The sequence below is a fragment of the Salminus brasiliensis genome, chromosome 4 (assembly GCF_030463535.1).
Source record: "Salminus brasiliensis chromosome 4, fSalBra1.hap2, whole genome shotgun sequence".
In the NCBI taxonomy this organism is placed as follows: domain Eukaryota; kingdom Metazoa; phylum Chordata; class Actinopteri; order Characiformes; family Bryconidae; genus Salminus; species Salminus brasiliensis.
Genome location: NC_132881.1, coordinates 32,987,611 through 33,012,016, shown reverse-complemented (window position 1 = coordinate 33,012,016; position 24,406 = coordinate 32,987,611). Strand labels below are relative to the sequence as shown.

The 24,406-nt window shown below is 40.8% G+C and overlaps 3 protein-coding genes across 6 annotated transcripts in view; 2 read left to right on the top strand and 1 right to left on the bottom strand.

The window, feature by feature from the left end:
- Window positions 1–624: 624 nt before the first annotated feature.
- Window positions 625–6,263, bottom strand: hps6 (HPS6 biogenesis of lysosomal organelles complex 2 subunit 3). The gene has a single exon (XM_072678093.1). It carries the CDS (start codon window positions 5,984–5,986, stop codon window positions 3,434–3,436), a length of 2,553 nt encoding a protein of 850 aa, XP_072534194.1. The 5' UTR covers window positions 5,987–6,263; the 3' UTR covers window positions 625–3,433.
- A 156-nt stretch (window positions 6,264–6,419) lies between these two features.
- Window positions 6,420–11,103, top strand: nsmce4a (NSE4 homolog A, SMC5-SMC6 complex component). Of its 4 annotated transcripts, none has more exons than XM_072676970.1 (11): window positions 6,420–7,027; window positions 7,859–8,075; window positions 8,200–8,280; window positions 8,451–8,581; window positions 8,746–8,891; window positions 8,992–9,091; window positions 9,174–9,264; window positions 9,396–9,490; window positions 10,392–10,440; window positions 10,579–10,664; window positions 10,839–11,103. In XM_072676970.1, the coding sequence occupies exons 2-11, from the start codon at window positions 7,859–7,861 to the stop codon at window positions 10,908–10,910; spliced, it is 1,068 nt and encodes a 355-aa protein (XP_072533071.1). In that variant the 5' UTR covers window positions 6,420–7,027; the 3' UTR covers window positions 10,911–11,103. The 4 variants fall into 4 exon arrangements, with proteins under 4 accessions (XP_072533071.1, XP_072533069.1, XP_072533068.1 ...); XM_072676968.1 differs by having other exon boundaries at window positions 7,820–8,075; XM_072676967.1 differs by having other exon boundaries at window positions 7,801–8,075.
- A 4,057-nt stretch (window positions 11,104–15,160) lies between these two features.
- Window positions 15,161–24,406, top strand: part of tacc2 (transforming, acidic coiled-coil containing protein 2) — a 74,677-nt gene continuing 65,431 nt past the window's right edge. The window contains exon 1 of the mRNA XM_072678090.1: window positions 15,161–15,347. Coding sequence (XP_072534191.1) covers window positions 15,237–15,347 — 111 coding nt within the window. The 5' untranslated portion in view covers window positions 15,161–15,236. The remainder of the gene's footprint in view (window positions 15,348–24,406) is intronic.

Sequence of the window (24,406 nt, the reverse complement as noted above, 5' to 3'; positions counted from 1 at the left end):
CTATTTCTGAGGCTGTGCTCTTAAATTAGAAACACAATCAATACTTTGGAGACTGCAGTAGCTAATGAGAAAGCAGATTTCCTAGGCTGTGGCTTTCCTAACTGGTGTCGGGTGGAATTGGCCCTCTAAAGCTGTCCTGTAAAGTTGCATTTCACAGGGCTTTTGGACCTGACTGATGTCTTTTGTGATCTGTATTAATGCACACTCCACTTAATCACAGCTTCTCTGGAGGACCAGCAGTCCTCACAGGCCTGCGCTGAACGTGTCTGTGTGGTGTAAAGCAGCTAGTGTTGTGATATGTCCTGAAGCAGTGTTTTGAAGGCCCTGAGCTATGCTGTGCACATGCTGTGTCCTCCACCTTCTTAGCATAGGCTGCCCTCACAAGAACCTGCAAATCAAAAGGCAGTCAGCAGCTAAGAAAAGTGCTAGCATTCCAGACATAGCTATGCTGCTCAGGGAAATATACCCATAAGAGTCCTTGGGCAAGACTCCTAACAGTACATTGGCCTGCCGCTGTAATATGAGTTACCTTGTAATTCGCTCTGGCTAAGAGCGTCAGATAATGGTCATAAATGTAACAGTAAAAAAGGTGCTTCAGAAGAAGATATATATTTTACCCTTTTATTCAAAAGTCAAGACCCCACAGAACCACCACAAAACAGTTATTATTTGGATGGTGTGTCATTCTTAGCACTGCAGTGGATCACACAACAGTGCTGCTGGAGTTTTTAAACACCGCTGGAATGGGAATAGCCCACCAACTAGAAATGTCCAGCCAACAGCGTCCTGTGGGCACTGATGAAGGACTTTGAAGGATGACCAAAACAAACTGTGCAGCAACAGATGAGCTTCTGTCTGTGACGTTCCATCTACACCCTGGACCAACTAGGTAGGAGTGTCTAATATAGTGGACAGTGAGTGGACACAGTGTTCAAAAACTCCTGCAACACTGCTGTGCCTACCCCACTTCCACCCACAGAACACACACCAACGCCACCACCGCATCAGTGATGGTAGATGGTATAAACAAGGAGGTGGTGTTAATGCTATGGCTGATTGGTGTATATATATGTACATGTACCGGCCTCAATAAGTATGGGAGTCTTTAAAACCAGTGCAAGACTGGTGACTGATATTTAGGTTAATACCCTGTATCTGGATTAATAGCTCTCAACAGCACTTGGTAAACTTGCTGTGTGCACCACCACAGCAAATGACATTTGATCTTGATGGATCACTGAAGTGCTTCAGATGGCCATTTAACTTTGATGTTGAAGCCCTGTATAGCATTCAGAGTTTTTGAACAGGGTACAAATTACACTACATGTATGTTTACAACCTTTCTTCACACACTCAACACATCTCATTTTAAAAGTAGTTATGTTCTTTAGAGACCTAAAGTGATTCCTTTTTGGCACTGCTCCATAGAACCATTCTTTGCACCCTTATGGTTGAATTCAAAGCAGGTTTTATAGGCAAATGACACAGAAGCTGATGTTAAACATCTACATCTGAATCAGCAATATCACAGATTGGGATGATCAAATAACAAAAATAGAAAGTCTGTAGAGAAATGCGCTTAACATAAAAGGAAATAAAGAAATACACACATACAGTCACAGTTACTGTGACATCAAGGACACTTTTGTGGTCATGAGATGGAAATAAGTATGACTGAAGAGGAATCTCCAAATGAAATTAGCTGTGCTGAACCAGTGCAGTACTGCCCAAGTCTGGGCAAACTTGCTCCATTTAGAGGTTAGTCACTGCATAATAGAATTTATTTGGAAATTCAATTTGAAGCAGGGCTGTGACTGCTGCTGCTGCTGCTGCTGCTGCTGCTGCTGCTGCTTAGTCCTATGGAATGTGGTGGGTGGGTTTGTATGGGTCTGGTGAGTCTGTGAAAACTGGCATGGGAATGCAGTGCCTGTAGCACAATCTCAGGCCTCCAATACAAAGTATGCTTGTGTACCAGTAACTACTGTAGTCTATGCAGAAACCTAAAGCTGATTATTAGCAACTGGAACAGCTTAGTTTATTCAGCCAAAAAAAAAAAAAATTACATAATGCCAATAAATAGGTTAGAATGTCATCAAATGTAAAACCCTCCAGGCAGTAACGGAATAACAGCAAAACACCACAATGCTAATAAAAATATATGTTAGTAAGGCAAGAATATTGGATGATCACCACCACCACCACCTCATCCCCAACTCTCCAGCTCTTCAATTCTCCCCAGAAGTTTGATTGGAGCACATTCATTCCAGTGAGCAGTTCCACAGCTCCACAGCTCAATGCTAGGGGCTTTATACGCCTCTAGCCCACGCCAGGAAATTATGCTTACCTACTCCAGAAAGTTCTATTCTATTGCCATTACTTCTCTACAGAGACTAGACAAGCTCTGTGTGTGTTTGTGCATTTGCATTTGGGTGTAACTTGAAGATGCTGAATGCATTCATTAGAAAGGGTGTCCACAAATGTTTGGACATATAGTGTATATTCATATATTACACAACCTAACACACTGCATTAGAGAAGATCATTTAAAATAACACCAGGAAAGTCCTTAAATGGCTTATATCCAACTTTAATAATATTTAATTATATTCATTTTTTTAATAATAGTGTTTTCTGATATTTTGTGTCTACATCAATAACAATATCAATGAAAGGGTTGCGTTTTCAGAAGCAAACTATATTTTAAAAAGCATTTACAAGCATACCATCATTAAATTACCGAGTGTTAAACCTCTTATCATGCACATTTTAATACACAACACTTTGCCAAAGATTATTGCATCTCCACCTCCAATCTCATGTCCACAGTTAGGTCTCTGTTATGATGTAATGTCTTGACAAATTGAAGCTACAGTTTATCTAATGTAGTGTAACAGTAATCATCAACTTTGCACTGCCAGGGGCTGGCAGCAGTGGCTCAATCTGTCTTTCCTCCCATCATTACAGCCCCACAAGGCACTAAACCTCAGATGGATCTGTACACCTGTACCCCAACTCCTTAACCCTGCACAGGACCTAGAATTAGACAATGTCATCTTCCCACTGTGTTTTCCCAACACCTTTTAGTAAGGCCAACAGAAAAGAGAAGTTTCCATGCCAGGAAAAAAATGACCTCCCATGCTGATGAAATATAATAAGGTTAAAAAAGAAAACTTCCTATAAAACACAGCTCTCAAGAAAACATCTCAAGAATGTATGAATGATAAAACATTTTGAATATAAAATCCCATGTGGAGACTATGTGGAATTAAATCCTTCTGATGTTCCCTACAAACCAATCAGTATTTTTAGGCCCTGTATCTCATTCTGGAAAATCTAAAAACCAACGACAACAGTAAGGTCCAAAGTTTCCAGCAAACCTTGTGCATAAAAGACAGTCATTTAAGAGCAGTGAGATGATTTGTGGGTGGGAATGTCAGACAAGGCCAACTTGAGACCCAGGGGGACCTCTCTCACTGAGGTCAATGTCCAACTCAGTGTTGACCCTGGATAGTCCTTTAACTTGGCGTGGAGGTGTAGGAGGCGGGTGGGATGGTGACTGGAGGATGTCTGCATACCTCTGGTTGGGTTTGGTCTCCCGCTGAAGAACTTTAGTCAGCAGGGGCTTCAAGAGTCCAATGGTCAGCTGGTTGCCGTGTGAACCCTGGAACGGCCCTGAGGACTGTGCGGCAGAGGGCAGGCTCTTCAGCACAATATTAAGAATTCCAGTCACAGTCATGTCCTCTGGGCAAAGGGCCCACAGTAAGTCCAGGTAGGGGTCCAGATGTCTGTGCTGGGACACCTCACACAGCAGGGTGGTGAAAATCTCTTTGTTTAGAAGGGGGCTCTGGCAGCAGAACCTCTGCGCCACCTGGGTAACACGATCCCATTGTCCTAACCCCATGAGGATGCGGAGGGCTTGCATTACTGCATTAGGCCGCTGGCTACACAACAATAGCTCCACTTCCAGGTCTTGGTAGGCACCTTTGCAAGGGAGGACAGTGAGGGCCCGCTTATACAATGGCAGACTCTCAGAGCTCTCCTTTACTCCATAACTCCAGGAAGAGGTGGTGGAGGAGGCAGACTGCTGCTGTGCCAACTCCAGAAACCTGGGAAGCCAGCTGGACTGAAATTTAAAGATGGAGTGGCACAGCAACTCGAAGACAGGCACTGCAACATTGGCTGGAGCATGTGTCTGCTGACCATTGCAGTGGTTGAAGTTAGCTGTTGCTTGGACAGGGGAGAGCACAATCTTCCACAGTTCAGCAGGAGCTTTGCTTGATAACAAGCCCTCCCCATTGCATCTGAGCTGGAGAACCGTCTGCACAGCCTGCCAGGTCTCAGTGGGGAACGAGTTGAAGATGCTATTCAGGTACTGAAGGTTTTCCCTATCTATTTCTGAGCTAAGCAGTCTCGAGATTTCCTGATGAACCAGAGTCTCACAGTAACTCTGAAGCTCTTTCTCTGAGGCCCTTACCACTGATGTCTTAATGTCCTCCAGGGCAACAAGACTCTTGAGCTCAGAGTCAAGAGAGCTCAACAGCTTCTCATGTCCTGAAGAATCTTTCCCTGCAGTTTTGATCTTCTGATTGCTCAAGTAATTCCTGATGATGGCCGCCAGTGAGATAGGGGCCTGAAACATCCCGCCCTTCTTGAGTTTCTCAGCTGTTAGCTGTGTGGTGCTAAGACTTCGCTGCTGATAATATTTACATGCCTCCTCGAACACAGCCTCAGCCAAGATGGCACTTGGAGTGATGTTCTCTGAATGAGCTACTGATGGCTTGAGTTTAGCTTCAACCTCCCTCTGGATGACCACAAATAACCCAGCCTCTGACAGCATCTGCGGGGAATGACTCTCTAAAGAGTTCACAAAGAGGAGGCCCTCCCTTTTCAGAGTGATCCTTTGCAACTCCAGGCCACACTTAGCATCGATCAAGTACATCATTCTGCCCACTGTTAATGCAAGGACATCCCGGTAAAGGTTCAGACTGTTTTGTGTCCCACAGGTAGTGAGGCAGTTGTCGGGCAGTTTATAAATGTGCCGTAAAACACCATCTCTCTGCATTATGCAGACCCATCCAGAGCTGAGGAGGAGCAGGAGATCCCCACTTCCAGTAGGACAAAAGCCATAGATGTCAGGAGGCATGATGGTGGAGAGAATTCCGATGCAGTCAGAGACCAATCTCTTGAAGTCAGACTCCTTGTTTGCCGTGGGATTCCTGATAAGGAGAGTTCCACTGCTGGCACTGTGGACTTTAAAGATGTCATGCTGAGGGGACCCGGTCAGGAACACTTTTGAAACAGGGATCAGAGGATGCTCCTTTATATCCGGCAAGAGATACACAACATCCCCGGAACTGACAACCATGTAACGAGGATTATTGTGCAATGCAATTTTCACCCCTCCCAAACAGACGCCCGTCTCATCTACTTCAAAAGTCCTTTTGCAGATGCAGAATCTGAAGTTGTTGCGAGACACACTGGAGACTGATGAACTCTCCGAGGGGGGTCTTTCCTCACACCAGATAATATAATTTTGACATATGCAGACAGAAACAATCTTTGCTCTGGGGCTGTTGCACAGATCCGCAGACTGGAATAAGCTCCATCCAGATTTCCGCTCAGAGAACTTCCAGAACTCAACTTTGCCATTCTCAAAAATCACTCCGAGCACAGTGGTGCCATCATCTGCAGCGCCATGGGCAAAATAAATCAGGTCAACAATCGGTAGATTCCGTGTCAACACCAAGTCGAGCTGCTTCTGGCACTGTACAAGATGGGCTCTTTGATATTTGTCATATGTCATGAGACCACATTTCGGAGTCTGCAGGATAACGTGGATGTGTCGCCCATCCGGACTAACGCGCACATTCGTCAGACAGTTTTGTGAAGAGCTGTTCGAATAAGACTGCTTTAAAAACTCTTTCAGCTCTTTACCTCTTGTAAAATCCCCGAAATCTGTCACCTGCTCCAGAGCATGTCGTGTCATATTAGCTGAAGGTGAGGATATCCACACTAGGAAGCAAACCGAGCGGTTGATTACAGTGGTCGATGACAGATTCCCTGATCCGCACTGCCTCAGTTTATGACGCTGTCAACGCACACATGCCCAACACTTCTGCCCGTCGTCGTTTTTAACGCATCCATTATAGTTCCCGATGTCTTTGAGTTCATAAAATCATTTCCAGAAGGCCTGGTTTTACGCACGACCTACAACTGCAGCTCATCTTCTCTCTGCCTTGCCTCGCCTCCTGCCATCACGAGTTTGCTAATTTCCGGAAACTATGCGGACTGTTTTTTTTTCCTTGTGGGAGGAGTCAAGCAGGGCACATATGTAGATCTACATATCATACACAGGCAAAGATGCGGACAAGACATGGGTTACAGATCAGCGAATCTTCACAGCATAACGTAAATTCCGTTATTCCAGTTAGCAATTTCATGTCTAAAGTTACAAAATAACGAATACGCTAGTTTGGTAGGTTTGTCCACGGATGTAAATTGTCATCAATGCTTTGACCTGACAACCAAGACGCAGTAAATATTTTAATTTGATCAATGCGAAGTCATATCCCCTATCACAGCCCGTCAACAATATAGCTACTTGCTGTTATCGTGGGTCAGGGCAGTGGGCATTTATGTGCTTTTATTTTATTCTGAGGTTTTATTGTATTAGAATATAAGTACGTAAAGGAAATCAGAAAAAGATTATATTAAAAATTAAACGGCTGAAATGAAACTCTCGAGCGGAAAACCTGACGGAAACCGGAACAAAACCGACTTCCTTGTTTATTTTACCGCGAAGCGAGAACGAACACCGTGCTTTAAATTGGGTTTTGGAAGAAGCATAAACTGATACCTAATATACTATACGATTTTTAAAACAGTAGGTTGATTTAATGTTAGCAAACAGACCCGTGTTAGCGAAGTTAGCTGTTATCTGACAAGTGCTAGTGCTAACCCGCAGTGCAGCAACCACTGGCTTTCTTGGACATTAGTGCTAGCTAGGTAAATTCACCCACAGCAGCAGGTAAGATATTCATTCTGTTACATTTTCTGAATATTGTTGTGTATATTCTTGTCTGTTAAACCAGAAATTCATAGTAGAGCTACAGCAAAATGCATTAGTAAGTCACAAAAGCAAAGCAAAACTTAATTGACTCAGTTGATTTGCTAGCTATTTTAAATGAGCCTTTCTTAGTTAATTAATGAAATACTACAGACTGGACGAAGCAGCAAACTAATCAACATTAGTAGTTAGTTGTTATTTAGGATTTGGTCGCTATCAGTATTCATCACAGCAATATATTTGGATAATTGGATAATAAAAAAGGTAAAAAGGTAAAGGTGCAGGTATTTGTCACTGTACAGCGAAATGTGTCCTCCGCATTTAACCCATCTGGTAGTGAACACACACTCACACACACACACATGTGTTAGGGGCAGTGAGTACAGACACACACCCAGAGCGGTGGGCAGCCAACTCCAGCGCCCGGGGAGCAGAGAGGGTAAAGGGCCCAACAGTGGCAGCTTGCCGAGCCCGGGAATCGAACCCACAACCCTGTTATCGATATCCCGGCGCTCTAACCGCTGAGCCACCACTGCCCATATATATTTGGATAGCAGATTAACTGAGATTGTCTACACATTAAACACAGCATACAAAGCTTCATATGATCTCAGAATACCTTCTTTGTAAAATGTTTTGTAAATATGACCTTTGGTCCAAGCATGGATCCATTTAAGTTTGATGGAGTCTAAGTGCTATTTGTTGTTGCGTAATTCTTTTGGTATTCATTAAAGCAACTGAAGGGTCTGACAGCCATAATCCTTAACAGAAAAACTGTCGCTGTGTTGGGAGATGTCAGAGTCAAGGCGGAGGGTAAGCAGAGGAAGCCAGGATGAGTCTGCTGCACATGCCAATGGAGCAGGAGGACGCAGTAGGTCAGACAGAGCAGCAGACACTGGTGATGAGGATGAGGGTGCTGGTCCATCCGGGATTCATGAGGAAGATGACGACCCAGCTCGTCGGAGGGAGATCAGGAGCCAGTACAGGGATCTCATCAACTCTGTCCAGCGTGAGCACAACTGTACTTTTCAACATTGCCATCTTACAGTTACTTTGACACTTATGCATTGCGATGCTTAGGAAATCTATTTTATGTCACTTACATTACTAATATACCATATTGTTGTTCACAGAAAATCGTGAGGATATGTTGAACCCTGCCAACAACAAGCTGATTGATGTGTTAGAGGAAGCCAACAAACTGTTTGCAAATGGTAATATATGTAATTTTTATATCAACCAATTATGATATCCTCTATGCTTTGCCTTCTACATATTGTGACAGGATGTTGTGGCATGATGGATTTTTTTGGTGTGAATGTTTTTGGTGAAGGCAAGTTTCCCCCAGTTTGGTTGTGAAGTTCTTTTGTATGTTTTCTTTCAGTCAGGCAAGCTCGGGAAGCTGCGTTGGATGCTCAACTTCTGGTTCTTGCCACAGACCTGGGAAGAGAAAAGGCCAGCCAGCTCCATGCAGAGGGCTCATCTTTTGACCCTTCTGCCTTTGCAGAGCATTTGGTGAGTCACTGCAAGCGAGGATGTTCGAAGGAATGAACAGACAAACTAACAGTGCATGGATTTAACCTGGGTCTCACTCAGTTATAAATTCTTCCACCTTTCATTTATTATTTTATTTACTTATTTTAATTAAACCTAAACCTTAAATTTGTTGTCCAAATTAGCTGTCCTTCATGGGTCTTAATCGTTTAGAAGAAGAGGAGGAGGATCAAGATGCCTGCTTTGATGGATATTTGCCTCCAGATGCTTGGCAGAAACTTTCAAAAAAAGCAGAATATTGCTTCAAAACAGCCCCTTCATTCCATTACATGTGAATATGCTAAAAGACATAATGATTCATTCTTTTTAAATTTATTTTTATATAAATATATAGTTTATATATATTTTGTTTATTTTATGTAAAATTGAAGGTTGGGCTCATTTCTGGCTGAACCTCCACCACCACGACAGCGTGTTGAACGACAAAAGAAAGCTCCCAGCAAGGAAGCAAAGCGAATGATGCCTACTCAGGTTTGAACTTGCTCATTCTTTCTTTTGAGTTGATTATTTTCAGTCTCATAAATGTATTTCACATTATGGTTTTCTCTCATAGCTGAAGAGAATGGAAGAATCACACCAGGAAGCCACAGAGAAAGAAGTAGAGAGGATTCTGGGGTGTCTTCGGGGTTATTATGCTGATGATCGTTAGTACATTGTTTGTGATTTATTATTCACAATCTTAACAATACAGTTATTTATTAACATCAGCCAGCTAACTATATAGTTTTATAAACATATGTCATTTTGTTTTGTTTTTGCTTTCATTGTTCCACAGCACAGTCCCCCATTTCATATTATGAGTTTGTTGTTGATCCTGCCTCCTTCTCCCGGACAGTGGAGAACGTTTTCCACACATCATTTCTTATCAGGGTGAGTTCAGTTTCTTGTTGTAGTATTAGATTCTTGTGTGTGTGTGTGTGTTGCTAACCAAGTGTACAAGTTAGAAGTCTTCCCTGTTCTGAAATTTTAAATTGGACATTATAATTAAATCATTTCTCTTTAGAGGTTGTTGAGTCCTGTTTATCATTATCAGTCATGACTGGTGATGATGAATCAGGTGTACTCTTCAGATACTCTCTTGTACAGTGATTTGTATTCAACATCTGCTGCACTTAATCCAATGAAACCAGTCTAATTACACTGGTTTTTAATGAAATAATGAAAACGATAACATAATTGATCATGATAATATGATGCTGTATGATGAACATGATAATGTATTGTCATATTGCCAATATCTAGAGCAGGGCATAAAATCCAGCGACTGTTGCAGGCCCTTCTCTAGTCTCTCTCTGGTCCCAACATCAGCCTCAAAAGCTTAACATGGTCATTTCTGACAACAAGAATTCTCATGTCACATCCCCTGAGAGGATTCAGGCTGAAAAGAGAGACCCTAGAAAAACAGAGACTTTGCTTGTGTACCTGTAGTAATTATTAAGATGATTTTTATTACAATCATTGTATTGTTCTTGTACAGTGTAATAATCTTGTACATCTACATCTTGTGCATTATAAGATATAGATTTGAATAAGAGTCAATAATAAGAGTAATGAATGCATAAGTGGTGGCAGGGTGTCTCCATTAACGCCACTCATTACTACACACTCAAAGCAATAAATACATACTGTGTTGGATAGATGAAGCAAATAATGTGAAAGATGTGTAATATCAACATGATATTAGGAAGGCCAAAATGCTTAGGCACACATAATGCTGTGTAAGTTATTAAAATTTTAGCCAAAATTAATAAATGGCCTTTTTGTGTCTCAGGATGGCCTGGCAAGGATCTATCTGGATTCTGAAAAACTTCCCTGTATAGGTAAGAGGGTGTCATGTGACATGTTTTTGCCAGCAGATTTCTTTGTTTCTTTTCTTTTAGTCCTGTAATTGTGTGTGTGTGTGTGTGTGTGTGTGTGTGTGTGTGTGTGTGTGTGTGTGTGTGTGTGTGTGTGTGTAGCTCCAGTAGAAGATGGCGAGATAGAACCTAGTGGAGCTGCCACCCGTCATCAGTGTGTCATTTCAATTAGTCCATCTAGTTGGAAGGTAAGTTTCTAGGTTTCTGCACATACGTGTACATGCCATTGTCTACCACACTTAATGATAAAATAATACAATTTAAAAAATGCATCCTGTCTATTCTTCAGCACAAGTTGCACTGTTTAAAGATTTGTTCTGTAAGAAGAGGCTGATTGTTTTATATTTCTTTCTGCTCTCTAGGAGATCATTGAGGCCTTTGAAATTAAACAGGCCTTGATACCCACCCCACAAGTGTTTACACAGGAAAGCTGATGAAGCCAAGAAATTAATGAAATTAACAATTTGTAATGTTTTAATTACTTCTGTTTTAAGTAAAGGCTTTTATTTTTGTTAATGTTTTTATGTGTTTACAATACATGTAAATGCTCAATTTGAAGACGTGCTGTAATATGAGTAAGTTACAATACTGCCATTGTAAAATAAAGTTTGTATAGTCAAACCCCAACAGGATCATTAGTCATGTTTCTTTATCCCGCAGTGCGGTAAGGTCACAGTGGCAGGAATAACCCCTGGACAGGGTTCAAGTATTTTGCAATGATAATGATAATTAATAATGAAAATGTAATATGCTAAAATGGACAATTCTAGGGATTGGTGAATCAGTTGTTCCAACTCCTTCATGCCGGTCTAAATAGTTTAATGTGGTTTTAACGAAACAGTGCACCCTTCTGTAATCCAAATTGCATTAAACACGAACTTGTGTGCTTAAACGAACCCAGTACGATTAAAGATTTTCCTCATCCCTTTTTTCCCCTCTACATTAAGTGAGGTGGTGGTTTGGTTTGATTTTATTACAATGAAAATGTGAATTCTTATGTGAAAAAGACCCCTCTGCTCAATCTATTAAAAATGCAGGTAAACTTCATAAACTACACTGAATGCGAAAAAATAGTGATACTGGCAGCCTATCCCACAGTCTGTACTCATAGTTTGTCATTTTTTTAAACTAGCTAAAGTGTTGGATGTTCTCGCAATGTAAACATTCTTATTTCTGGTGTTCCTAAAGGTGGCCTAAGCCCTGCAGTCTGCCATTTTTAATGCCTACAACTTGCAGCATAAATTTTTTTTTTGGGACAGAAGCACCAGTGTCGTCTGTGACAAAGGTGGTACTAGGAGTGCAAAGAGGGGTCTGGTGAGCACTAAAAAAAGAAAAATGCAACACCATCTAGTTATGTGGTCTTTGTGTTAAAGTGCAATTGAAGTCTGCAAGGATATAGCAAACCCAAGCCGCTTTGATGTGGGACTGGAGAGGAAAGGTGTGTTTAGTGTGGACCTGTACGCTGGTCTACTACATGTTGGAGAAATGGAAACTCGCTGGAAAGCACATTAATGGGCACAGGTACACAAAACCACAATTTTACTTTGGGACTGGATAGTAGTGTTTGTTCTATACTTTTAGGTATACCTCAAGAATCTGTTGTTTATTTGCTGATTAGCCAATGAGTAGACAGAAAAACAGAAGACATTTCTTTACAGGCAAGTGTTGCCATCTAGTGGATAAGAAACTGACTGGTGTAAGCCAACCATTACAAACTGTTTGTTCTTGGGGGAGCCAAAAATCTTTTTAAAGTGTTAAAGAACAAAGTATAAATAATTAAAGACGTTAATAATAATATTAATAATAATAATTAAAAGACAAAATAAAGTGTTTTAAAATAAAAACATATTTATAACGTATTAAATGTGTGTGTGTGTGTATATATATATATATATATATATATATATATATATATTCTATAGTTATATAAAAATATGGTAAAAACTGTATTATTTTTTTTTCTTTTCTTTTAATTTTTTTTATACGCTTATTTCTTTATGCAGTCTTTCTCACAGTTTGGCAGCACTTTATATGGCTTCTCCTCATGACTTTTAGTTTGGGCTGAGCTTTTATCTGCCAGCCCAGGTGGGAGTGTGAAGAGCAATAAGCAGGTCTTTGTGGACAAAGCTTAGATAAGCAACAGACCCACTGGCCACTGCAAATAAAAAATGTTTTGTACCAAATCAAGTGGTATAAACATCTTGACCATTTAATTTTGGTCTCCAGATTAAATGAAAGCCCTATTCTGTATGAGCTACTTTGAACACGACACATTGTGGCAACTGTAGCGTAGCCTGGGCTAAAGCGTTTTAACTGTCTACATAATGATAGGCTATTTTTAACTTGCCTGAAATTACTGGTCTGGGGAGACTGCATATCACAGACCTGCACCATATGTTTAGTTGTTTTTGTTGAGTGCAGCTGCATTTACAGACTGCTTTAAAGAAAACTTGGGTATGTCTGCACGCACCTAGCTTAAGAATATGTTAAAATGCATATTTGATGTCTGTATCTTTGTATGAATCAATCATAAAATTAAAAGAATGTTTGGAGTGCACATTTTTAGATTTTATTAAAGGATATATATTTTTTTTACCTTGTAAAAATTACAGCACTTTTTATACATAGCCACCCTCATTCTAGGGTCTCTTAATATTTGGGTATATAATATTATATATAGCAGTGAAACAGTACAGTCATTGTAATGCAGGCTTCTTCAGTTCTGACTTGTTTTTGGGGCTAGAAGACATGCTTAGTGGGTTTTAATTGAGAGGATTAAGTTTTCAGATCGAGAATTTTCCAGTTTTTACCTTTAAAAAAATGTGTTTGTTGCTTTGGCAATAAGGTTGGTATCAGTGTCTCGCTGTAGGTTGAAACTCAGATTTCATCGGCGGTTACATCATCAAGGAAGATGAGCGAGCCATAACACACCGCCACCATGTTTTACGGATGAGGTGGTACACTTTGGATCTTGGGCAGTTCCTTTTTTCCTACTACTTGACCACAAGTACTTTTGAGGAAGATGTAACCTGGCTATCTCTGAACTCTGAACAATCAGGATTTGATGCTGAACACATTCTTATACCTGCACTCATTGGGCAATAGCACACCTGAGAAATCACAAATACCCAACATTATAGAGAGCAGCTTGGGGGCCAGAGCCAGGAAAGAGTCAAGTCAAGGAAACCATATTAAGCGAACATATACAGTGAGGCACAAAAGTATTTAGTCAGCCACTAAGTAGCAGTTAACTAAATAAATTCTTTAAAAATCACTTAAATAAATAAATTCTTTTAAATTCACTTGAATAATAAATTCTTTACAATTTATTTCCTGGATTTTCTTTTCTAATTTTGTCTCTTATAGTTGAAGTGTACTTATGATGAAAGTTACAGACTTTTTTCATCTTTCTAAGTAAGAGAACTTGCACAATCAGTGTCTGACCAAATACTTTTTTGCCCCACTGTATAAAACAATAAGAGATGTTTGTCAAATCTTAGGCTTACCAAAATAAACTGTTTGAAACATTATTAGGAAAGAAAGAGAGAGCTGATGAGCACAGAAACCACAAGAGACTTATAACCCCTCACAACTGATGATGCACTGTAAAACCTGGTGAATCCTGGTTAACTCAAATTATTAGAGTTTAAATGAAATAACACAGGTGTGTGTGTGCTTACTTCCCCTAGTACACTAGTGTGTTTGTGTGTGTGGTTGTTCACCACCACAGATGGGATAAATGCAGAGGACACATTTTACTGCACAGTGACAAATACTTGCACCCTTCCCTTTTTGCTACTTTAACAAAGTGTGGATCTCAACTATTGCTTTATGAGTTGAGATTGATAAGTTATCCCACCTTTCTGTAGTATTTAGCTAATGTTTACTTTAATGAGTTCAGTAAGTAGTGCAATTAGGTTTTACAGTAAGAATTATTATTGTTTTTGCGACTAAGATGCAGTTGTAAAGGCGTTCCTGGTAAAAAAATAATAATAATAATTTCGGCCTTTCAGAACATGAATATGCTGCTCCGTTGTTTTACGTTGTGTAGTTCATAGGGAACCTTTAAAAGTAGGTTAAGCACACCACTCCAGGCCACGTCACATCTGCAGAGGTTGTGGTGCAGTCCTGTATTACAGCAAACCATCTGAGATATTCCCCTTTCTGCCCCATTTCAGTTGAGTGCTTTTTCGCTTTTCTGTTGGTGCTTTTTATTAGGCGCTCAGGACAGCATCATCCAGCCTGCGGCTGTGGCCCCTTTAAATCCACAGATGTGCTCTCGCTCTCTGTCCTTTCACCTCTTCTAATTTCGCTCACTCTCTTCCTGCTTCTCTCACTGTTGCACCCCCTCCTTTCCCTGCTCAAGTCTGTCAGTGATTCTGTGGGTAACAGAGGGGCTTTTCTACCCATATGCAGTACTGCAGCCCACCACATCTATAGGCTCGGAGGATGGAGGGGAGGAGAGCAAACCCCACCTTTTACTTTGATTCCTTCAACTGTTCTATTTATATCACAATGTTCTTATATAATACAGTATGGAGATGTATGTCAGAGATGAACCCTGGGCATTGCTGTAGATGAGGCTTATTAGTCATACATAGCCTCACAGACTAGCACACTCACTCTCTCTCTCTCTCTCTCTCTCTCTCTCACACACACACACACACACACACACTAGACTAGGTTATTGTCACACACTTGCACTCACTTGCTCACATGCATCCTAGCCAGCTCTGCGATGCCATGTCTGTGTAGTGGCGATGCAGTTCTGCAGACAGTATCTCTGCAAACCCTGTAGTGCTGCCGTTACGTCTCCTCAGGAGGACATGGAATACAGGATGGGGAGCTGCATCAGAGTCGCACGTAACCAGGTAACAGCACTCTGCATCACTATACAGACGATATGGCCGTGAGAAAAAAGCTCTGAGATGCCTGGCTCTTGGTGGAATTTTGGTGGTTGGTTAGAGATCGAGTCTGTGCAGAGCCGGGGTGGGGGATGCATTTGAACTGGAGTAGGAATGACGTCAGGAGAAGAAGGAAGGAGGGAAGGAGGAGAGGAGAGAGGCAATCAATTACAGTCACTGCTGCCAGCACTGGCCCCTAGCAGCAGCAGCTATACTGATGGAGAGAGCAGCAACAGCGGCATTGTGGAAGACGCGGGAGAGGGAGAAGAAAAGTGGAAAGGGGAGGGGAAGGGAGGGGCGGAGCAAAGCAAAGCAAAGCATGCAGAGCGTGAGATGGGGAGACAGATGGAGGAAAAGAAGCAGTGAAAATAGGTGGATCAAAGACATTGTGATTGTCTCTGAAGGACTGTTTCTGTATCGAGTCAGTTATCAGTCTGTGTTGGATTGGCTTGCTATTAGAATAAGAGCGGATTCCATGGATACATGGTTGAGCTATCCAGAGAGATTGCTGTATATCACATATTCAGAATGTCCAACATTATAGATTTTATTCAGATTAAATGGTAAGTGGTACAGAGCATAGGATCTTAAGGTCCTTGCGGTGAATCATTTCTACAGTGAACGTAGTGATGCAGTCAGTAGAGTAGAATGAAATAATGAAACTTCAAAGGATACAGCACTGAATTTCTCTGTCTGGAGTGTGTTTATGAGGAGTGGAGGAAGGGAGTGCAAGGAAACATAGCTCCTATCTTACACAGTTGTGTAATCACATAGTATTTCTGAATAGTGCAATACAATGCTGTGAATAAATAAAGAAATAATTGATTAATTAATAAATCCATCCTAATTAGCCGTGCTTGTCAAAGCCAATTTATGGTTCTTCATTTTCTTCTTCCTCTTCTTTTTTCTTGTTTTTAAGGTAGAACTTTGAGAATAAACTTGTTGAATAAATTGCTTCAATTCCTAACAGGTCTTTTAAGATTTACCATTTTACTAGCTACGGTTACAGTTTGACCTGAGTAGTGGCCCCCATAGTTATCACTAGCTTGCTACTTTCAAGTTTAAAATTTTACGGTTTCCTAATGTCAAAGCATTCCAGAGTTGTTGTACAACATTACTTTACACTGAACCTTAAACGAGATGGTGTAAGTTAAATACTCACACATAATGTGCCTTATTGCCATCATTATTGTGTTGCGGTTTGCTAGTCAGAAGGAGATTGGAGGCAGAGATAGGAACATTGGAAAGGCAGTAGGCCCTGACGACAGGCATGACTGAGATAAACTTAGACAGTGGAGAGGAGGTAAGGATAATGAGCTACTGCAAAGCTGCACACTGCACTCCTGAAACATTCAGTACTGTCATCATTCTGCTCTAAACATTGTATTTTTAGCAAAAACAATTGTTGTGCAGAGTTGGTGAATGTCTTTTTGGTGAAAGTTTTTTGCCTTACTGTGGGACCAATCAGGGAATAAGAGACACCTTTAGCTGTTCAGTTTGGCATGCTTTTTTTGACCAGTCATGCAACTGAAAATTATACTCTGCAGAATGCCTAAGGCATCTTGAACTTTGTTATGCCATACTGTCTTATACCTTATCCTGTACAGATCAGAGTGTAGAGTGCACGGTGCAATAGCGTCTAGCTATTAGTAAGCAAATGTGCCGTAATTTTACGTGGTGTGTGCTGTGTGCTGTGCTGTGTGTTGGATGGATGCCATGTCAAACAAGCACACTTAATGATTTCACATTATTTAAAGCAATAGTCACAAGTTAAAGTACTTGTTCTGCTGCAAAGTGAAAGAATCTTAAAGTTGTGACGAATATGATTCTATGAAAACAGGTGAAGGAACTGTGGAGAAAATCTGATTTTCACACTCACCCCAAATGCTTTTTCTTTCACCCTTAATGTGGTCAGTTAGCTAAGACACGTTTATTATCCTCAGTTTGCTTTTTTAGTTTTGTTCTGGAACTGTGAAGCCAATGTTGTTCACATAATGTTATGAACTTATACCCCAGCAGCATTGTCATCCTGCAGAGTGTAGCTACAAGCATATTTCCAATCTTACACATCCGATCTAGATAAAGAAAGTCGTCTGGGACATCTGAATATTAAAGCTAACTGTGTGGGGTCTGAGCTCTCAGAGTTCGTAGATCTTCATAACCACAGTTGGGCAGCACTACCCTAAATTATCATGCCTCAAATGCCTCAAACCATGTTGCTAAAGGAGACACTGACTACTTGTGACTCGTATGCCTTAAAGAATATCCGTGGCCATTCACCAACGTGATGACAACATGCAGTATGGCTGCACTGGACTCCTGGACTCAGTCCTACAGAACATAAGACAATCTGTAAAGTGTTTCTGTCCACTAATGTTATGCTGCCGCTAAAGTTAGAAAGGCTGAATGATATATTAGAGTTAAATGTGGTATTTAAGTTTCTGCTTCTTACTTAGTGGACAAGGGAGAGAGCAACCTTTTGATGCCATAACAAATCATCACCCTACTAGAAGAGGGATTGAGTCTACTAGAAGTATTTTGCTTGGTTTGTTGAACATATTTTAATAGCATTGAATATGTGCACCAAACTGATGCTTACATGTCTTAACAGCCAGAGTTTATTTTAAAGCAGCATTATGTAGCATTTTACCATATAATGTCAAAATCCTGCTGATATTCCAATGGCATATAATATAGAGACTGTACTACTATCGTTGCAACTCTAACTGTACTATGTAAAAATTGGCATAGCAGGCACGATAGCGCACAATATGCATAGCACTGGAATGAGTGGAGGTTTATTAAAAGTGGGTGAAGATATTTGATGATTTGAAGTGCAGTGAATTGTTGTTTATGAACTGTAGTTAGGGCTAAATGTTGGATTATAGATATGTTTACATAGACCTAAAGTTCTATGTAAAAATAGGCTAAAGAATTGATGTCATTCTGTTTTGATGACTGTATAAAATATACCCCTCTTTATTATTCAATTGTGATTATTAGGCATGCATTGCTGGTGATGCACCACAGCTGAATTGAGCTCCTTTTAAAGCAGCATTATGTAGCATTTTTACCATAAAGTAACAGCTTTGAAATCATGTTGATGCTCCACTGACCTGTAATATAAAGACCATGCCTCTATCATTGCCACTCATTGCCCAGCACGCTGCTAACTGCACTATGTAACACTGGTAAAGCAGGCTGGATAGTGCACAAACTATGTAACACTGTGTCATATTTGTGTAAAGTCCTAAAATATTGCTCTACACCATCAGTCCATGTGATGTTTTCACTTCAGATGCCAGTTCTGTATCTCTCATCTTGTAAATTTCAGGTGAAAAGTGTGCTGTTTAGGGGTGACTCCAAGTGTGAATTCCACTTCAAGACTGTAATAAGACTGAGCCCAGGAACAGAAAAGGCCAGTTCTTGCATAAACCATTTTTATGTAATCTCAAATTGCTTATGTGTGTTCTGACACTGTATGACATATATAAAATGTTCAAAAAGAGTAAAGACTACTAGAAACCACCTGAAACCACTTGTCTCTTAATTAATCTCAATCTAATGATTGTCCATTCTTATTGAATGGCCTAACCCAGTATTCCAGTCTCCGAGACCAAATAATTAGCAATAATTAAGCTTCCATTAGTGTTTGGCTTCATTAGTTTGTATCTTAAGCTTGAAACTTGTCTTGCCTGATAGATTTGGTGTACATCAGATTTTTATATCTTGTTATTACAACTGAAGCATATTATAGCATATGATTTCTGGTGATTTTTAGGAGGTGCCACTGCAGAATCTTTTGTGTTCTGGCTAGAGACTGCACAATTCCCTTTTTCTTTTCTGTAATGATGCTGAAATTCTGACCAGATGTATTCTGACCAGCTTAATAAATTTTCCAGTTTTAATTGTATCATGTGTATTATGAACATCTCAAAGTAGTCTCAAACATTCCACTACCCCACTAGAAGAAATTGACATCAATAAACAGTGTGAGTATGTCCTGTTTTAGTCTAGACTGGTTACAGAATCAGATTAAATAGATTACTTTTCTCTACGATGTCTATGATGTGGCCTGAAACTGATATTTAGTCTCTAATTCTGGCTGGATGGGAAGGGTAAGGTGCTGTGTCACCGTTCAGGGCTCATACTAAAAGCAGATGGGGGTGGGGTGGGGGGTGAAGTAGAGGTGAGACTCAGGCTGTCTGACTGTGGTATGATGTTTGTTTACACTGTTACCAAGTCGTGTGTCCTGTCCAGCTGACTCTTAGTCATTTCTACCCTGTCAGGCAAAAGGTGCCCCCCACTGACACCACTGTCACCCTGTGTACTGGCCCCTTGCTTCCCCCGCTTCTTAGTCCCCCTAAACCACCCCCAGCCTTCACCTCTACAACACTGTGTACAGATATAGTGTGCCAGCTTCTCAGATGAATCCAGACATGGACTTTGTGTTTGCACAAGCTGGATGGGAAAGCTTGGGCTGGAAGGAGTAGCAGCTTATTAGAGGTGGGTAAAGATATTTGATGATTTGAAGTGCAGTGAACTGTAGTTAGGGCTAAATGTTGGATTATAGACTTGTTTATGATGACCTAAAGTTTATTGTCTAAAGAATTTATGTTGTTATTCTGTTTTCCAGAAAATTATGACTGTATAAAATATACTCTTCTTCATAATCTAAGTGGGATTCTAAGGCATATGTGTTGCTTGTGATGCACCACAGTTGCATTCAACTTTTATTTGATATGTTGCAGTAAATTATGGGGATGTTTACCTAGCAGAAATGTACAGTGAGTAGCTGCCGAGTGCCCAATAACAACAAAAACACAATCATAACATGCAGAAACACACAAATGGCACTCAGCGGCATTGCTCAAGCTATCAGAGAATCAGATATACAGAAAGGAAGCTATTCCAGGTTTTTTTGTACAAGCGCAAACATCACTTCCCCCTGTACACAGGACACTGCTGTTATCCACAAGTAACAAATAAAATGGTAGCATAGCTATTAAAGAGAGCAGCATATTTAGGATAGGAAATGGAAGCACATGACTGTGCTCCAGAAGGAAAGACAAGTGGAGCTGACACCGGTGTGGAAATGACAGGAGGAAGGTCTATTTATAACGTTTCATATTCAGATCAGTGCTTGCTGCCGAAGCTTATGCTAGCTTGGTCACATGATCGCACAGCAGCACAAACAACTCTGTAGCTTGAGTGTCTGGAAGGGGCCTTATGGACAAACATAGCCTCACTGCTTTTGAGTGCTCTGCTGTGTTGACATTTATCTCAGGGCTAACTGGATAGAGAATAACATACTTATAGATATATAGATCTAGATCTAGATATTAAAGAAGTCTTATTCTTCTTTACACCAGGCCAACCTGTGGACACTTTAGTAGCATTAATCCAGCCTGGTTCAGTTTATAGTTTGTTGGTGTTGGAACATGACATAACTGGAGAACGGAAACATGTGCATAGCCTTTAACAGACGTTAATGTAATAATATTTAAGTTTTTGCTAAGTTTTTCATTTACATTTATGGCATTTAGCAGACGCTCTTATCCAGAGCAACTTACAAGGTGACTCGTATTACAGAGGTGGGCCAATGTAGTGTTAGAAGTCTTGCCCAGGGACAGCATAGGCACCCAGACTGGGAATCGAACCCTGGTCTCCCACATGTGTAATAGCTCACTGGCAGCTAGTGGTTTTATCTGTGGTTTTATCTGTGTGGTAGTTTGGTCTATTCATTACTAAATGCTTACACCATGTAAAGAGTTTTCAAAATATATCTATAAAAAAGAAACAAAACAGAGATCTAAGATTTTATTCAGACAGCAATGAAAATAACCCTGTAAACACAGAGAGCCTTTTCACAGCCACCAGAAGCAATCTCAAGGCTCTGTTTGATGGAAGGAATGACAACTATAATGGTGGTCTCAGCAGAGGGAGACAGAGAGCAGCTGCCTGTGACTATTTAACAGTGTCAGTAATCTCCATTGCCAGCACACATGCAGACAACAGTCTGTCAGTCAAGGAGATTACTGTGTGAGATCAGCCTGTCGGTGTGGTTAGTGGGTTAAAACACAGACTCTGCACACTTGGTTACTTGGCTAAACACATTAGCTGTGTGTTCTGAATCTTGTGGCTACTGGCCCGTGGAAAGCTGTCTTGCTTGCTTTCTTGAAATAATTGAATTTGGTGTAGTTTGAAAACATATAAAAAATGTCATACTGTTCACAACCCAGTCTATGCAGTACATTTATAGAAACTGATCTGCAAAAACAGCCTGTACTTAGTTCTTAATGACTGTGATGTCCTGTCAAAGAATCCAGACAGCCGAAAGAGTGGCTGAGATTGTTAGTTTTGAAGGTTCATAGTGGATTTCAGTACTATGTTTCAGTCTGGACTGCTCAGTACACATATACTATATATTTGAGTGTTTGTGAACATTCATTCAGCTACAATGGGGTTCACCCATTGCTAACACAGAACTGCAAATGCACACACATATTGGCACCGTGGCTACTGCTAGTCGTGGGCTAAAGGGGTATAAAGCCCCCCTGCATTGAGCTGTGAACCAGTGGTTGTCTGGAATCATGGTGCTACATCCAGTACTTTGGGGAGGACTTGGGAGGTTTGGGATGAGGTAGAGTGGTGATCATCCAACATCCTGACCTCACTAAATTGCACTGAATGCAACCAAATCCTCACAGCAGTGCTCCAAAATCTAGAGACAGTTACTTTGAGAAAAGCAGGATCAGTTGTTTACCCTTGATTTAGGAATAAACAATGAATGAGCTGGTATTCCACTCCCACTAATATACACTATATGAATTAATACAATATAACTACTATATTTCTTTTCATTTTTACCGATTAATGCAGCATTTTTAAACCTGGAATCTGAATCTGAATCCATTAAGATGGCGTATAAACAACAAATAAACAAAAAATCATACATACACCCAGTATGAAAAACACAGTGACAGAAACATGTCAATACAACATACCTTTGATGAGCTCAGCTACAGGGTCACATTTGTTCTTTATGTTTTTTTAATACACATGTTGTATACATTTTTTTGCAGCCTTTTTACACAACTCTTAATTTGTTCCCCTGTCATACTGTTTATGGGCCTATGAGCTATTGCAGAGAAACATATGGTGCTTCTTACTGAGGTTAGATGAATGGGGCTTCTTGGTAGACTGGCTTATGCTATGGTTGTGCAGCTGAGGAGGGGGTAGGGTGACTGATGGTGTCTGGAGTGTGTGTGTGTGCAGCTCCGGGTGCCGTAATAGGGAATGAGTCTGTGAAGTTCTGCGGGTCAGCTTGTTTTAAAGGGGGCTAATAGCTCATGCTCCCACACATTGAAACACTCAACCCAGATGTGTAACCTGCCTGAGTGTAGTGCTGATCTCCAGCTCCATTACATGACTTTCCCATGTACATCAAGACAGAACTAACCACAGACAGGTTTGATTTAGTCTCAGTTATGTAAAAAAAAAAAAAAGTACACATTTCCATCTGTGTTTCTAAATGTGAGTGACAGATCTGGAGGCCTGGGACAAACAGATTGACCAGTCAGACTGGAATCCCGGATTTCCCGTATTTGGTATAGGTCTGTGTGCACATGGCAAAATGCACATGTAATGGTTTGCCATTTGGATACTGTGGGATAAAATATATGGCCTGCGGTACTGCAGCAGTGCTGACTTTGGACTTGTGCTGATAGGAAGCTGATAGGAAGCTTACATAAAACCTTTTGAATATTTTATTACATGGTTATAAATTATTGTATATTATATAATTATTTTCTATTACGTTTGGGCCCAAATCTTTGTAAAGCTGTTGTTGTTTTTCTTTTTTTGGATGTTTGGCCTACTTGGATGCTGTGCAGTTTTTAGCTCTAATGGTCACATCTAATTAATAACTATCAATGTTAGACATCATCATTGCCATGGGTGCCCCTGAGACGGTGGGGCCCTATACATCTTATGAAGTCTGCATATAGCAAGAATCAGCACCAGCACAGCCTGTGTACATTTGTGTCAGGCATATAAATTTGCCCTATCAGTTATCTCTATGGCAAAAACTTCAATACTGTGTAAAGAAATCATTGAACTCTTGGAGTCTTTAATCAAAATGCTATTAATTAGGCATATTTCCTTTAGTTTTAGCCTTTACCCTCAGGACAGAAGCAAAGTTGCTGCAAAGTAAGTTCTCTCTCTCCCCACTCTGGGACTGGAAGCTGTTCCATGCTCTGTTCCACTTTTTGTTCCAGGAGAGGGTGCTTACATCAGGGGCCTCCAATCTCAACACATGACAGACTTTCACACACACACACACACACACACACACACACACACACACACACACACACACACACACACAAATTTTCCTCTCTGTTATACAAAGCTTTAACACCTCCAAACATCTGACGAGAGTGCAGCTTCTGGCTGCGTTTGCTGGTTCTGTTCATGCGCTCATTCCATCCTCCTCCTGTTGGTTCCTCAGTCTGCCAGAGGTGGCCTGTGCTGAGGCGCGACGGCGGTGTGATTTGAGTCCGGCTCACTCTGCACCATGGGCAATGAGAACAGCTCTGCAGACTTGCCGGTAAGAGGGAGGATGCCTCTATGTTCCTGCTTTGCATAGTGTGCAACAGCAGTGTTGAAAGTAGTGTTAACTTGCAGGCTGCTGTTTTAATGCTGTGTGAGCACTAATCTCTGTGCTTATGTTTTCAAAAGGCAGAACCGTTAAAGTGTTTATGGCATTTGTTGATGTCTGTTCACATTCCCACACTAACACACATTTTGTCCTTATCGGGCTGCCCTTGAGATAACTGGGAGGAGGGATAACAGGCACAGTGGGAGAGTAGGAGTGCATTGGTGTGTAAAACACAGTAAGCAAAGGGTTACTGCTTTGTCAAACATCATGGCTAAATTTAGCTTTGACAGTGTGCAGGCAGAACATCTAGATTTGTGAACTAGCAGAACTGTCTGGATTTATGTTATTTTGATATGTTGCTGGT